The 16698-nt window shown below is 40.2% G+C and overlaps 1 protein-coding gene across 1 annotated transcript in view; it reads left to right on the top strand.

Annotated features, from left to right (window-relative positions):
• DERA (deoxyribose-phosphate aldolase) overlaps positions 1 to 13566 on the top strand; it is a 117641-nt gene extending 104075 nt beyond the window's left edge. The window contains exons 7-9 of the mRNA XM_068971213.1: positions 5203 to 5315; positions 9949 to 10098; positions 12949 to 13566. Coding sequence (XP_068827314.1) covers positions 5203 to 5315; positions 9949 to 10098; positions 12949 to 13005 — 320 coding nt within the window. The 3' untranslated portion in view covers positions 13006 to 13566. The remainder of the gene's footprint in view (positions 1 to 5202; positions 5316 to 9948; positions 10099 to 12948) is intronic.
• Positions 13567 to 16698: the final 3132 nt, after the last annotated feature.

Raw genomic sequence — 16698 nt, 5'->3', positions numbered from 1 at the left:
TGTTCTTTCTCAGCATTCCTACTCAACATTTTACTGTAAGTCCTAGTTGGTGCAATAAGACAAGAAAAGGAAAATCAATATATAAAGATTGGAAAGTGTGGTAGGCTAATAAAGGCTCCCCAAAATAGATTTACATCCTCATCCCCAGAACCTGTGAACATTACCTTTTTTTGGTGGGGAGAGCCTTTGCAGATGTGTTTAAATTAAGGATTTTGAAATAACATTACTATTCTGGCTTATCCAAGTGGGCTCAAAATGTCATCCTATATGCTCTGGGTTGGGAAGATCCCCTGTAGTAGAAAATGGCAACCCACTCCAGTATTCTTGCCTGGAAAATTCCACAGACAGAAGAGCCTGGTGGGCTAAGGACCACAGGATTGCAGAGAGCCAGACACGACTGAGCACTCACACAGCCGCGTGCCCTTATAAGAGAAAGGCAAAGTAATATTAAGCTCACATGCAGAAGGGGAGGCAATATGCAGATGGAGACAGAGCTTGCAGTGATGCAGGCAAGGAATGCTGGAAGCTATAAGAAGTCAAAGAGGCCAGGAAGATGTTCTCGTGAGAGCCTCCACAAGGAAGACAGCCCTGCTGCCTCCTTGATTTTGAACTTCTGGCCTCCAAAACAGTGAGAATAAATTTCGGTTGCTTTGTGCTACCTAGTTTGTTATAATTTGTTATAACAATCACAAGAAGTTAATACAAGAAGAAAGGTATAAAACTGCCTTTCTGTGTATATGACATGACTGTTTATGGAGAAAATCCCTCCAAAACAACGAACTCCTGAAGCTACTAAGTGAGTTTACCAAGGTTGCATGATATAAGTTTAATATACAAAGGTCTGTTTCTTTCCTATTTACTGTAATGGACAATTGGAATTTGAAATTTAAGAAAAACTGATTACAATAGTAATCCATAATTGAAATAGGTGTAATCTAATCTAACAACATATGCCCTTGATTATAGGCATACTTGTTAGATTGCCAAAAATTGATACCAATCACTAATGAAGATACAGAGCAACAGGAACTCTTATTCATTACGGTTGGGGATGAAAAATGGTATAACTACTTTGCAGGAAAATTTGGCAGTTTTTTTCAAGGCTAAATATGGTCTTACTATAAAATCTAGCGATTGCTTTTCTTGTTATTTACTCAACTGATTTGAAAATTGCTTATGTGCACACAAAGACCTGTATATGAATGTTTATAGCAACTTTATTCATAATTGCCAAAAGTGAAAACAACTAAAATATCCTTAGATAGATGAATGGCTAAACAAATGGTGAAACAACCATGCAATAGAATACTATTCATCAATAAAAAGAAGTGGACTATGAAGCCATAATCTATAACAATGGGAAGTGATTATTAATATGTACCCTTGATAGCCTCTCTTCTGAGATGAAGAATTTAGATGATATCCAATATTGGTTTTTTTAAAAATAATTTTATTTATTTTTGGCTCTGCTGGGTCTTCATTGCTATGCATGCTTTTCTCTAGTTGCAGAGAGTGCAGGGCTGCTCTTTATTGTAGTTCATGGGCTTCTCATTGCAGTGGCTTCATAGGCTCTAGGGCATGCAGGCTTCAGTAGTTGCAGTTCCTGGGCTTGAGAGCAGAGCCTCAATAATTGTGATGCCTGGGCTTAGTTGCTCCTCAGCATGTGAGATCTTCCTGGAACAGGTATTGAACCTGTGTCTCCTGCACTGGCAGGTGGATTCTTAACCACTGAGCCACCAGGGAAGCCTTGTATCGAATATGGTACCCAAAGCCTTCTAGTGAATCAGAAGACACTGACACCTATTAGAAAAACACATCTTGGTATCAGTGTGAATCTTTGCTGATGTTCTTTTACATGTATTTCCTGGCTTTCATTTCTTCCCTCTGCTTGTTATTTCTGATATTGTAGGGGCCAGGTATTGGTTCTGTAGTCCCATTCATTCATTCACCCATCCATTCATTCATTCATCAACTTAGCACATGCCTACTTCAAGGCTTTTGCACTTGCTGTTTCCCTCCTTGTGATGCTCTTTTCAGAGGTTCCTTTCATAGTTCTCTGGATTTCACTCATCAGAAATACTTTTATGATGACTGTTAAATTACAGCTGTCTCTCCCCACCTCCATCACTCTCTTGATCATTACATTACTTTTCATCACACTTACCTCCACCTGGCCTTCATTCACACAGTCAGTCAGTTCAGTCGCTCAGTCGTGTCTGACTCTTTGCAACCCCATGGAATGCAGCACGCCAGGCCTCCCTGTCCATCACCAACTCCCAGAGTTCACTCAGACTCATGTCCATTGAGTCAGTGATGCCATCCAGCCATCTCATCCTCTGTTGTCCCTATCTCCTCCTGCCCTCAACCTTTCCCAGCATCAGGGTCTTTTCAAATGAGTCAGTTCTTCGCATCAGGTAGCCTTCATTATGTGTTTATTTATTTATTGTCTTTTTCTTCTCAAGAATCTAGTCACAAGGGCAGGAACTTTGTTTTGTGTACCAGTCTGTTCCCAGCAGGTAGGCAGAATGCAGCCCATAGTAAGCTCCCAGTAAATAATTCTTCATGAATGCGGGCATGACAAGCACATCTCCATTTCTTCCAGTGGGCCTTCAGGTCCAAAGGAAAGAAAGTTTCTGATGACCTGATTGGGTAGACCAGAATTCTCATAGTTCTTACACAGATTGCAGCCCTACCTAGGTCCCTGCTCCATTTTGGTTTGTATAACATTGATAATTTTCAGAATCCTTTCATAGAGACTGTCTGTTTTGATTACTTTTATAACACTATGAGGCAAGTAAGGATTTCCAGACATATTTTATAAATGAGAAAGGTGAGGTGATGGAATTTGCAAGGTAAATGTCAGCCAGAGCTAGAAACCAGATCTCCTGACTTCTGGCTTATCAAGTGATTACGCGGGATTTATGCTGCATCTCCACCTGCTCCTTGAATGTATGCTTTTGAGGGAAAGAGCTTGAATGATTTGTATTTATATTTTCTGCTGTGCCTTTCACATTGTACTTACTCAAGGTGTGTCGATTTGAACTTCTCTGTCCACAGAGTCTTCCTGGAAGTGTTTTGTGCCCTTAGAACTAGAGGGGGAAGTTTTGGCCACTTCTTTCCTCTACTTTTGACCACCTTGATGGACCTTCGGAGAATCTCAGAGATTAGATTACAAATGATTTCACAGATTCCATGGGTGTGGGCCATAAATTGCCCAGGAATCATCTGGGAACCTAGTTTCTATTCAGATTATGATTTAATTGGTTCAGTGTGGGATCCGAGGGTCTGCGTTTTTAACAGGCTCTCTGGTAGTGCCTGTGATGCTGAGCTGTGGTCCACAGAACAGTTTGAGGGTAGATTACCACATGGAGGATGGACCCTGTGTCTGACTGTGTCTGACTGTGTGACCCTCTTTAAGTTTTTTGGAGGCACTGTAGCGCATGGGTTAAATTCTATTGCTTTTGTTAAAATTCTTCCTCCCTCACTTACTGTTTGACCTCAAGCAAGTTACTTTCCTTTCAGTTCAGTTCAGTCACTTAGTTGTGTCCGACTGTTTGCAACCCCATGGACTGCAGCATGCCAGACCTCCCTGTCCATCACCAACTCCCAAAGTTTACTCAAACTCATGTCCACTGAGTCAGTGATGCCATCCAACCATCTCATCCTCTGTCATCCCCTTCTCCTCCTGCCTTCAATCTTTCCCAGTATCATTTCTTTGCATCAGGTGGCCAAAGTATTAGAATTTCAGCTTCAGCTTCAGTCCTTCCAATGAATATTCAGGACTGATTTCCTTTAGTATGGACTGGTTGGATCCCCTTGAAGTCCAAGGGACTCTGAAGAGTCTTCTCCAACACCACAGATCAAAAACATCAATTCTCTGGCACTCAGCTTTCTTTATAGTCCAACTCTCACATCCATACATGACTACTGGAAAAACCATAGCCTTGACTAAATGGACCTTTGTTGGTAAAGTAATGTCTCTGCTTTTTAATATGCTGTCCAGGTTGGTCATAACTTTTATTCCAAAGAGTAAGCATCTTTTAATTTCATGGCTGCAGTCACCGTTTCCTCCTTAAAAATAGGGATCATATTAGTACTTATTAGTATATATTAGTACGCATACAGTCATTGTGAGGATTGAGTCAATATTTGTAAATCACTGGAATGGTGCATAGTACCCAGAGTTCAGTAACTCTTAACTATTACTCTCCTCTCTCTGGCTCCTTGTGCTGTTTTGTTAAACTACATCATTAGGTTGAAGATATATTTGAGAGACAGGAAGTTGTTTAAAATATTTGCAAGGTGAAAATATGTGATGTCTTTCGTGAAAGTCACAGTCTAGTTGGAAGACAGCTTTTGTTAAGAGACAATGCAGTAGACATCAGCTAGTGATGATTCTCCTTGTATTGTCACAGCTGTTCTGCACACTTTCTACCGCACCTAAGAAAGAAGATGAGGGGAAAATGAGTAGGCCCTCCAGTTTTGTAGTAGTGTGATGATATATGATGCTAGTGAGTGAGTGAGTGAGTGAGTGAGTGAAGTCGCTCAGTCGTGTCTGACTCTTTGTGACCCCATGGACTGTAGCCCACCAGGCTCCTTTGTCCATGGGATTTTCCAGGCAAGAGTACTGGAGTGGGTTGCCATTTCCTTCTCCAGGGAATCTTCCCAACCCAGGGATCGAACCCGGGTCTCCAGCATTCCTAAGCATAGAGCAAAAAATTGTTTCTATTTCTCTCAGTTTTCCACTAAATAAACCAATCTGGTTTTAGTTGATGATATGCAAATATAGACGCAAGAGCCCCAGGGGTCTGGAAGAATCCATTTGGTGCCTAATTTAATTAATTTTATAGTAAGAGGAACTTGGGAGACTCAAGAGACGTGGGTTAGATCCCTGGGTCAGGAAGATCTCCTGGAGCAGGCCACGGCAACCCACTCCAGTATCCTTGCCTGGAGAATCCCGTGGACAGAGAAGGCTGGTGGGCTATGGTCCATGGGGTCACAAAGAGTCAGACATGACTTAGCGACTGAGCATACACACAAAGTAAGAGAAAAATAATTGATGAAAAATAAATTCCTCAGGGAAAAAAGGGTACACGACTTGCTCCTTCCACTGACTCAAAAGTGGAAGAAAAAAAAGTAAGTATTTTAATTAATAAATTTAAAAAATTGATATGGAGCTTTTCTTCCTCTTTTTTTTTTTAGGATCAGATTTTATTAAGACCTCTACGGGAAAAGAAACAGTAAATGCTACCTTTCCAGTAGCTATAGTTATGCTTCGGGCCATTAGAGATTTCTTCTGGAAAACTGGAAACAAGGTATTTTATTGCCATCAAATCTTTCTTCCTTGGAGTAAAGATGATGTTATTTATAATACTAGTCACAGCCACGATAGCTGTCTTTATATGCAGATGCTGTGAATGCATTCCCTTTATTAAGATAAAGTTTAATTTACCTTTCATGACAAAAGAATACATTCATGGGGAAAGAATGTGTGATTCACAGAAAAGTGAGGGTGAGTGAGGGAGTTAGTAGGCGTGATCAAGATGTAAACTCACTTTTCGTCCTTTTATTAACCGAAGACAATGTTGTCACTGACAAGAGATTCCTAAATGGGTTCTTTAATGAACTAATTCTGCCACAACAGAGGCTTTCTGCTAAGGCGTTGGCCGGCGAAAACAGGTTAATGCAGAAATTAAACTTCCTTGAGGAATGGAAAGAATTGCAGAGTAACATTTATTGAATGATAAGCTGTGGTGGTGATATGAAAAGTATGCAATATAATGGGAAATAATCTTTTCCTGTCATTATTGAAGGACACACATAAATTGGTTTTTCTGTTGGGAAACCCCCGGTCCAGAAAAACTTATTACTTTTAATAATGTGAGGTGAAGAGAAAATTCTCGAGGAGATGAACTTATTAAACAAAATAATGAAATGCTGTGAAACAGCAGGGAAAAGGTAGCTAGACGTTATATAGCTCTTGAATTAAATATCCATTTTTGCGTTTTATGGCAGTCAGATGTGCTCTTTGGAAGACTGTTAAGCTGAGGAGGGTATATGCTCGCTTTTGCCAGCTTTTCGAAAAATAATACATATTTTTTGAAACATATGAATTTAAAAGGAAAAAATGTGTATGAGGTGTTTTTTTAAAAAATGAGTTTGGATTTTCCTTTTCACTTCAAGTTGCTTGTTTAGCTGCAAATTATCTCAAAGGATTACTTTTTTTTTTACATCATGGGAGAGAAAGGTAATTTTTTTTTTTTAAATGAGACTTTGCCTTCACGAAAGGCATCTTTTAAAACCAATCTCTTGATGTCTGCTGAATAGAAACCAAAAAAAGAACTTTAATCCTTTGCCAGCTGGGATGTGATGACTTTATATGTGACTGTATTTCAGTTTATTTTGGAATCGGAGACCTTTCTTAGAAGGTACCTAGGTTTAAGAGGAGATGAACTCCTTCCAGAATTTTTCCTTCAGAATACCTTTATATCTTAAAAGAGTACAAATAGGATAAATATCTACCGTGACCTACGTAGGAAAGTTGACTTAACTTGAGTAACCTCTACTTGGTAGCCTTTCTGCAATGATCCAATTTTAAAAACAATTTTTTTTTTTTTTTTAAAAAGAAAGACTGTAAATATGAGAACTCTAGCTTCGGGACCTTCAAATGACATCATGACCATTCACTAGACCTGGGGTTACTCTCAGTCAAAAAACATTCCAATACATGCAGTTTGTTTTTTTTTTTTTTTTGAAGAATTTTTTGATGTGGGCCATTTTTTAAAAGTCTGATTGAATGTGTTACAATATTGCTTCTGTTTTGTTTTGATTTTTTTTTTTTTTTTTTTTTTTTTGGCTATGAGGCATATGGGATCTTAGCTCCCTGACCAGGGATTGAACCCTCAGCTCCTGCATTGAAAGGCAAAATCTTAACCACTGGACTGCCGGGGAAGTACTGATGTGAAGTTTTTTATACTTCCAAATGCCTGGGCCCTCACCCCCAGCAGCCCTGGGTCAGGGATAGTCCTCAGGCATCTACTTTCTATCATAAACTCTGTGATGTTGTTTTGTTGCTCAAGTGTATCCGACACTTTGCAACCCCATGGACTCTATCCCCCCAGGCGCCTCTGTCTGTGGGATTTCCCAGGCAAGAATACTGAAGTGGGTTGCCATTTTCTTTGCCAGGTGATCTTCCTGGTTCAGAGATTGAACCCGTATCTCCTGCATTGGCAGGTGGATTTTTTACCATTGAGCTACACAGAGAAGTCCTCGTAAGCTCCACAGTCGGGGCTAAAATTCTCCATGGGGCACCCAGTCCTGTATTGTTTTTAACAAGCACTCAGTGATTCACTCATTGAGCCGTTTTCTTAAAAGTGAACACGTCCCTTCCTGAAAGAACACTTACATAAGAATTTCAATAAAAGTTTTAACAGCTCAATGATCTAGATCCCGGTAGAGAGGGAGGAACAGTTTGCTGTCTTTCATGACTTTGTTTTTAACTGTATTGCCCCTTTCCTTAGCCAATAAAAGTTCATCCTGGTTTTACTGAGGAGCGGGTAGAAGTCAGTTCATATTCATCTGGATCACACTTGACTTCACAAAGAAAGGACCCCTGTATGTATCTGCAGATCAGGGGCATTTTCTCCGAGGGTTGACAAGCTATCCAGGCAACCCTTAGACAGTGAAGCTTCCACATCATTGATTTAAGAGATGTTTTAAAATGTAATGGGTTGCCTTCCAGACCATGATTAGTGTCACTCTTGAGAAGTAGAGGTTTGATATTTCATAACCGATTTCATTGTAGATTTATGTTTTCCATATTCTCTCCCTTAAAAAAAGACAGGATAAACTTACGCTGGAAACTCTGTTTCAAAGCATTGCCAAATAGACTTGCTGATACAGCAGAATTACATAGAAAAATCTGTGTGCAGTACTGCCTAATTGACAGAAAATGCTCCTATGATTAACATGTATGCTAATATCAGCTCACTGATTTTTTCTTTTCTTTTTTGCCTTATCTCAATAAATAGCTTCACTCCACTTACCTCTCCCACCCTCACCTCCCCTTACTCTTACAAGGTCACCTGGGCTCCAGAGTGATAGGTAGATGTGGTTAGAATCTCTGTGTGGCTGTTGCTTAGCTGTGTGACATGTGACCGAGGCAGGGAAACCAGTGCAGGGACTTCTGCCGATGTTCCTGTGAGGACTGATGAGGGTCTGAACTAAACCAGTGGAACCGAGCATTGAGAGGAAAGCGTGTGTGTGTGTGGAGAGTAGAGAGGAAAGCGTGTGTGTGTGTGGAGAGTAGAGAGGAAAGCGTGTGTGTGTGTGGAGAGTAGAGAAGAAAGCGTGTGTGTGTGTGGAGAGTTGAGAGGAAAGCGTGTGTGTGTATGGAGAGGGATTCAGAGGGTGGGTTTGGTGAGACTTGACTGTTGGTCATTGGATGCGCTGTGGTGAGGAAAAGGGGGGAGGCCAGTTTAGCTAGAAGTTTCCAGCTAGGGTTTGTTGACCTAAAGCAAGTAGACTGCCAGCTATTTCTCCAGCCAAGATGGATTTATTGGGAATCAGTGAACGTGGCGAGCCACATGCAACTCCCTGCAGGGCACGGGAAGAAGGGGAAGAAGAATGCTTGAGAGGAAAAGGAAGATGGGAAGTGTAGTAAACAAGGAGTCGGAGACTATTCACGCACTGAGTCCTTGCCAGGAAAGAAGAGTCTCTCTTCTTCCTGTTATCCAGGAGTAAGCGCCCCCAACTCTATTGAATTGAGGTTTCCTTTTCTTTCTTTTTTTAAAAAAAAATTTTGGCTGCATTGCGTCTTAGTTGCAGCATGGGGCAACTTTCCTTGTGGCGAATGGGCTCAGTAGTTGCAGAAACGCAGGATGTGGGGTTTTAGGATGAGGGCTCAAAACCATGTCCCCTGCTTTAGAGGGCAGATTTTTAATGACAGGACCACCAGGGAAGTCCCTAATTGAGGTTTCTGTTTATTCATTTTTTTATGGGCTGATAATGGACCATATACTTATTGTGTCCCTTCTCTGGCATTCTGTTAGCAACAACCACCCCTCCAACACTCCCCCTCACTGGTGCTCTGCAGCAGAGCAACCAAACTCGGGAGTGGTCAAATGTGTGAGCTTCAGTCCTTGGGCTTTGGGTGTTTACTCTATTGGATAGTCAAGTTCTTAAGAAAAGTATATCTAGATAAGCAGGTTTTACTGTATATAGGACACATCTATCCTTTTCTAATGGACTCAGGGACATCATTTGTAAACATCAGATACTGGCTCAATTGTGCTATTGGTGGTCACCTGCAGAGACTGCTGAAGTGTGAAGGGCCCCTACACTGTCTTTCTCTCCTGTGCTTATTTAGCTGTTTGGCTGTTTTATGCAGCTCAGTCTACTGACAACTTAAAAGTCCCTGTAGTTAAGTTGATTAAAATAAGTGTCACCTGTCCTTGGTGGTTGCTGTGGTTTGGTCAGTACGGCCTCACTGATTGTTTCTTCTCATTTTAAACCCACAAATGTATCTTTTGCAGTTCAGATTGAAGGGCCAAAAGCTGTACATTTCCCATGGCCTCCTGATAGAAATGGAGAATGAACGGGCTCTTGTGTTATGTTTTCCTGTTTATTGACACCTCTCTTGTTTATCCCAGGTTCATAGCTATAGTCTAGATGGTTAAGGCTTATGACTTTCCAGCAAGTGAAATGTTAATGAGGGTTATTAACTCTCATTAGTGTCTCCTTGGAAGCAGTGACATTCTTCCCATTAATCTTGGAAAAGTCATTTTGTCCTGTGAATGGGCTTGAGTCAGTGCTCTGAGTGCTGGGGGAAGTGAAATAGGATTTAGAAAAGCGAGAAAGGATGGAGACCCTATATTAATGCAAGACTGGTTTTTAAAGCAACGCAGTAACAATACTAAGCATTGTTCTCTTTCCCTTGCCCTCTTCCAGGTAGGCTTTAAACCGGCCGGAGGCATCCGCAGCGCGAAGGACTCCCTTGTGTGGCTCTCTCTCGTAAAGGAGGAGCTGGGAGATGAGTGGATGAAGCCTGAACTCTTTCGAATAGGTGCCAGCACCCTACTTGCCGACATCGAGAGGCAGGTGAGGAGCAGCAGCCCGCTGTCCTTGGAATACCTGACAAGTATTTTTAAGAAAGAAAAAATCACTAGTTTAAAGAGGACTTACAGATGGACAATGCACAAATGGAAAGGTGCTCAACATCACTAATCATTAGAGAATACAGATCAAAGCTACAGAGAAGTATCACATCACACTGGTCAGAATCAGTTCAGTTCAGTCGTTCAGTCGTGTCCGACTTTTTGAGACCCCATGGACTGCAGCACGCCAGGCCTCTCTGTCCATCACCAACTCCCAGAGTTCACTCAAACTCATGTCCACTGAGTCGGTGATGCCATCTAACCATCTCATCCTCCGTCGTCCCCTTCTCCTTCTGCCTTTAGTCTTTCCCAGCATCAGGATCTTTTCAAATGAGTCAGTTCTTCATATCAGGTGGCCAAAGTATTGGAGTTTCAGCTTCAACATCAGTCCTTCCAGTGAATATTCAGTACTGATCTCCTTTAGGATGGACTGGTTGGATCTCCTTGCACTTCCAAGGGACTCTCAAGAGTCTTCTAGCACCACAGATCAAAAGCATCAGTTCTTTGGCTCTCGGCTTTTTTTAAAGTCCAACTCTCACATCTGTACATGACTACTGGAAAAACCATAGCCTTGACTGGATGAAACTTTGTTGGCAAAGTAATGTCTCTGCTTTTGAATATACTATCTAGGTTGGTCATAACTTTCCTTCCAAGGAGTAAGCGTCTTTTAATTTCATGGCTGCAGTCACTATTTGCAGTGATTATGAAGCCCCCCCAAATAAAGTCAGCCACTGTTTCCACTGTTTCCCATCTATTTGCCATGAAGTGATGGGACCAGATGTTATGATCTTAGTTTTCTGAATGTTGAGCTTTAAGCCAACTTTTGCACTCTCCTCTTTCATTTTCATCAAGAGGCTTTTTAGTTCCTCTTCACTTCCTACCATAAGGGAGGTGTCATCTGCATATCTGAGGTTATTGATATTTCTCCTGGCAATCTTGATTCCAGCTTGTGCTTCATCCAGCCCAGCATTTCTCATGATGTACTCTGCATGTAAGTTAAATAAGCAGGGTGACAATATACAGCCTTGACGTACTCCTTTTCCTATTTGGAACCAGTCTATTCCATGTCCAGTTCTAACTGTTGCTTCCTGACCAGCATACAGATTTCTCAAGAGGCAGGTCAGGTGGTCTGGTATTCCCATCTCTTTCAGAATTTTCCACAATTTGTGGTGATCCACACAGTCAAAGGCTTTGGCATAGTTAATAAAACAGAAATAGAGGTTTTTCTGGAACTCTCTTGCTTTTTTGATGATCCAGTAGATGTTGGCAATTTGATCTCTGGTTCCTCTGCCTTTTCTAAAACCAGCTTGAACATCAGGGAGTTCACGGTTCACGTATTGCTGAAGCCTGGCTTGGAGAATTTTGAGCATTAGTTTACTAGCATGTGAGATGAGTGCAAATGTGCGGTAGTTTGAACATTCTTTGACCTTGCGTTTCTTTGGGATTAAAATGAAAACTGACCTTTTCCAATCCTGTGACCACTGCTGCATTTTCCAATTGTGCTGGCATATTGAGTGCAGCACTTTCACAGCATCATCTTTTAGGATTTGAAATAGTTCAACTGGAATTCCATCACCTCCACTAGCTTTGTTCATAGTGATGCTTCTTAAGGCCCACTTGACTTCACATTCCAGGATATGTAGCTCTAAGTGAGTGATCACACCATCGTGATTATCTGGGTCATGAAGATTGTTTTTGTATAGTTCTTCTGTGTATTCTTGCCATTATCAAAAATGGCCATCATCAAAAAATCTACAAATAAATGCTGGAGAGGGTGTGGAGTAAAGGGAACCCTCCTACACTGTTGGAGGGAATGTAAATTGGTATAGCCCCTGTGGAAAACACTGTGGAGGTTCCTTTAAAAAAAGTAAAAATAGAGCTACCATATTATCTAACAATCCCACTCCTGGTCATTATATCCAGAGAAAACACTAATTCAAAAACATACGTGCACACTGATGTTCATAGCAGCCCTATTTACAGTTGCCAGGGCATGGAAGCAACCTAAATGTCCACTGACAGAGGAGTGGACAAAGAAGATTGTGTGTGTGTGTGTGTGTGTGTGTGTGTGTGTGTATAATATGCAATAGAATATTACTCAGCCATTAAAAAAGCATGAAATAATGCTTTTGAAGCAATGTGGATGGACTGGGAGATGATTATACTTGGTGAAATAGGTCAGATAGAGAAGGACAAATATTTTATGAAATCACTCATATGTGGAATCTAAAATAATATAAATGAACCTATTTACAAAAGAGAAATAGTCTTATAACTTAGAAAACAAACTTTATGTTTTCTAAAGGGGAAAGGGGAGGCGGGATAACTTACAAGTTTGGGATTAACAGATACAAACTGCTATACATGAAATGGATTAGAAACTAGGATTTACTGTATAGCACGGGGAACTATATTCAATATCTTGTAATAACCTATAATGGAAAATAATCTGAAAAAGAATATATTTGTGTGTGTGTGTGTGTATAAATCACTTTGTTGTGTGCTTGAAGCTAACACAGCATTGTAAGTCAATTTCAATTAAAAAAAAAAAGGCATTTATTGGACTGTGAGAACAAAGAGATGAAAACTCAGTTCATTGACCTCATCATACCCCACCTGCCTTCTTCCAAGCAAACTTCCACCTAAAGTAAGGTTGGAAGGAGATTCTGCTGAAGTATATAACAGTGGAGCTTCATAATGAAATATTAACTAAAATCATTATGTAGTAGTGTCATTATTAATTGATATGAATAGGAATATAATAACTGATGACTAAACTCTGCTTTCCCCACAGATTTACCATCACGTGACTGGAAGATACGCAGCCTACCATGACCTCCCCATGTCTTAGATCATCAACAAATTCCAAAACTGTCCTTTGCAACAATGTGTAAAAATTATCTTTCTATGTGATTGCTAAAGTTATTTAATGAAAAAATGGGGGGATAGATAACTTTTTATTCCCCTCCCTTAAAATTTCCATTGAATTTAGCTTAAAGAATGAATGGAAAAAACCAACTAATCTACACATAGTCCCCATTTCAGGCTTATCTGAAATGATCTGAATTACTAGATCTCCAGGGTTAATTTTGCAAAGGTTTTCTCTTAAGAACTCTGAGTAAAATGTTAATGATAGCTTTGATAATGTTAAATTCTAAGGGAGCAAATATTGACTTGCCCAAGAACCACTATGTGGCAAAAGAAAATGAAGGACCCCGAACTTCTCTTGCTCTTCCAAACTACTTCAGGACTAATCTCCTAATCACTCAGCACGGGTTTCCTGCCATGATAATTTGTCTTTAATTTTGACAACAGATAGGCTCTTTTACTAACTGTTTTGCTAATGAAATACCTGTCATTTTATATGAAACTATGGATATCATTGAATATTTTTAATGAAAAAAGTCCTATCGTTTATTAAAAAAACTTTAAATTGTAGTAATACTTATTGAAAAGTTAATCTATTAAACTTAAAAAGGGATTTTATCCATGACTTTCTAAGTCTCTCTAGTATAATCCTTGTGTCTTTATCTAGATAAAGCACCTGTGTACATTATTAAGAAGTACCACTTACGTCTTATATTCTGAAACTTTTTCCTGGTAGAGTGAATAGGAAAGAAACAGCAGACCCTAACATAGCACTTAGTATGTGTGAAGCTCCTTATGTATATCAATTTACTTTAGCCTTTATCTAATCTCTTGGTACAGTAAGGTTGGTACAGTAAGGTTTTGAATCCTCACAACAGTCAGTATTGATGTTATCATCTGATGTTATCAGATGAGGGACTGAGGAACAGAGAGCTTAAGCAACTTGCCAAAGGTCACAGAGCTCAGAATTAGCAGAGGCAAGAATCAATCCCAGGCAGGCAGTATGGCTCCTGAGTCTGTGCTGTCACTGGAGGTACGTAAAACTGTCCCCCAGCCCTCAGAGACACACAGCCAGAACCCCCAGTCAGCTGTGGGGAACAGTAATCTGCTTTGGGGGCTACTGGTTCGTTTACTCATTGTCTCTCTCAGCTCCCCTCCTCCCACCTTTGTAGAAATTAAGTTTTCTTAAATGGTGATTTTCATGGAAAGCATCTTCTTTTCCTCCCTAAACAAGTCTCCAGCTACTCATAAGTGGAAAACGCTGGACTGGAAATCGGTTTTTGTTTGGTCTTTTCATCTGCTGAATTCTAACCCCGCCTCTTCCTCTTTCTAGCTTTGTGACCTTAGTCCTGTCTGTTCACATGCCTGAGCCTCAGTTTCTTCATCTGTAAGGTTAAAGGAGTTGGTGTAGGTGATACCAAGATTTGTTCAGACCTCAAATTATATTACCCTAAAGATAATGATAACAGATCTGAGATAATGGTTTATGGCTATAAAGAGAAAACACTTTGGCAGCAACCTAAATTAGAATTTGCCTCTCAGAAGTCAATTAGGCACGTCACTCAAAGCACTTCTCCAACTGTGAATGAAATGATGAAAAATAAGAGTGGAGAAGAAATTCTGCTTTCCCCCACAGCTCAGCAGAGAGCAAACTTTTGACTTATGCCTCTGGATGTGGTCAGTGGCTCTGAATGCCGTTTCTACCATTACAACATGCTGGTCCACAAGCCCACCAGCACAATGGCCAGTCACCTTTGGAGAAGAAACTTTTGCAGAAAAATAATTACATTCCCTCACCTTTGAAGCTATTCCAATTTCACAGGGGTTTCTGTTTTCCTGCCATTAAACCCAGCTGGTCATTTCAGTTGATCAAGTGAACAGGCATCATTATCTTCAATTCTAATTTATATGAGGCATCCACTGAAATTGACCTCTGCGGACAATTATAGATTCACATAGGAAATTAAGACTGGTGAGTCTCTCAGACTTATTAGAGGCTGATGAACATGGCCTGATCTAAAGGTAAGCAATCATATATTTGGGAGGACAATTTACTGTAGCGACTGTCAGCCCCTTCATCAGGAATGTCTGCCCCTTACCTGGCTCTTGAAATCAAATGTACCGCAGATGACTTTAATAGGAAAACACTAGTAAATGTGGATTGCCATGAAAACAGAAGAAGAAGAGATCATTTCTGAGGTGACCGTGATTTACTGCAAGCAGATTTGTGTACTTCGGGACACAGGGAGCAGATGCTTTATACAATCAGAAGATGAGTCGCTGTGTTCTGTATTTAAAGCTTGTAAGTTAATGAAAGCAACTCTTACCCTACCCTTACCCCTTCCTCTGTAAAAATTGTTGCAGTGGTTCAAGAAAGCAGAATTTAAGCCTGAAAGATATTTTTAAACAAACAACCCATCATATCACTTAGGGGCTTAAGAAGACTTTAGAGAATATCTAGTTCTGTGTTTTCATGAGAGAGAAAAAAGGAAAAGAACAACTCCAAGTGGGAAAGTCAGTATTGCAAGATGATGTAGAAAATCAGAACTGAGCCCAGAACCTATGAATAGATCCACCTCATGCCGTGAGATACTTTACAAGACGTAGCCAGGGCTTTGGAATTAAACGTGTCTTACTTGTCCATACACTCTGCCATACCAAATGATTATGTTTGTTGTCATGTGAGTGTCAAACTTTTGAAAGATTCACACTTGTCTCTAGTTATCTAAATGGTGTTGTAGAGAAGACCAACTCTCTAAACCTAAACCAAGTGATAGCGTGGTTATTTTTCTCTTTAAAAATATTTTGACATGGACTGTTTTAAAGTCTTCATTGAATCTGCTACAGTATTGCTTCTGTTTTATGTTCCAGTTTTTTGTCTGTGAAGCATGTGGAATCTTAGCTCCCCAACCAGGTATCGAACCCACATCCCCTGCATTGGAAAGTGAAGTCTTTAACCACTGGACCACCAGGGAAGTCCCTAGTGTGGTTTGTTTAATCTGTTAGACTTTCAGAATTTTGAGTGATCTCAAGAATTGATTTTTTTTTTTTTAAAAAGAAAGTTGAACATCGCTTTATTTTTGTTTGTTTTGCTTTTAAGAAAAAAAGAGGGGGCACTTGTTTAGCTTCTAGCTTGTCTGCAAAGGAAGAGAAAATGACAGTGTAATCGCAAAACAGATTTGTAATTACAGTATCTTTGCCTCATTCTGGAGTATTTTAGCACTAATGGGAAATTTAGGCAAATTAGTTTGCATGAACTGTAGCTTCTTAGGAGACCCGTGCAAAAGCAGAAACTGTTATAAATCTATCCGGAAGGCCATCATGACAGTGACACAATGGAGTCCCTGTCCTGATTGAGCAGAACAGTTACTGTGTCATACCTATATCTGTCTTAAACCAGATCTAGAGAAACTAAATCAGTTTCTTCGGAAAAGGCAATTTACACTTCTGGTACAGATGGAAACCAGCATTAATTTTTCTTCCTGAATCAATTGATCCTTTTTGGATACAACATGAGTAGAGCCAGACTGCAGAGTTAGAAGACAGAATTTTTATAGATCCTACTTTCAAAGAAAATGAAAAGTTATCCTGTTTGGGCACTAGGAAAAAGGTATGAGGTGAAATCCATTTCTCCATTAGTTTTCCTGATTGGGCTCAAGAGTCTCGCTTCCCAAAG

This window comes from Capricornis sumatraensis, chromosome 4, assembly GCF_032405125.1.
Source record: "Capricornis sumatraensis isolate serow.1 chromosome 4, serow.2, whole genome shotgun sequence".
Lineage (NCBI taxonomy): Eukaryota > Metazoa > Chordata > Mammalia > Artiodactyla > Bovidae > Capricornis > Capricornis sumatraensis.
The sequence above is the reverse complement of the archived record's forward strand: the minus strand, read 5'-3'. Positions and strand labels throughout refer to the sequence as shown.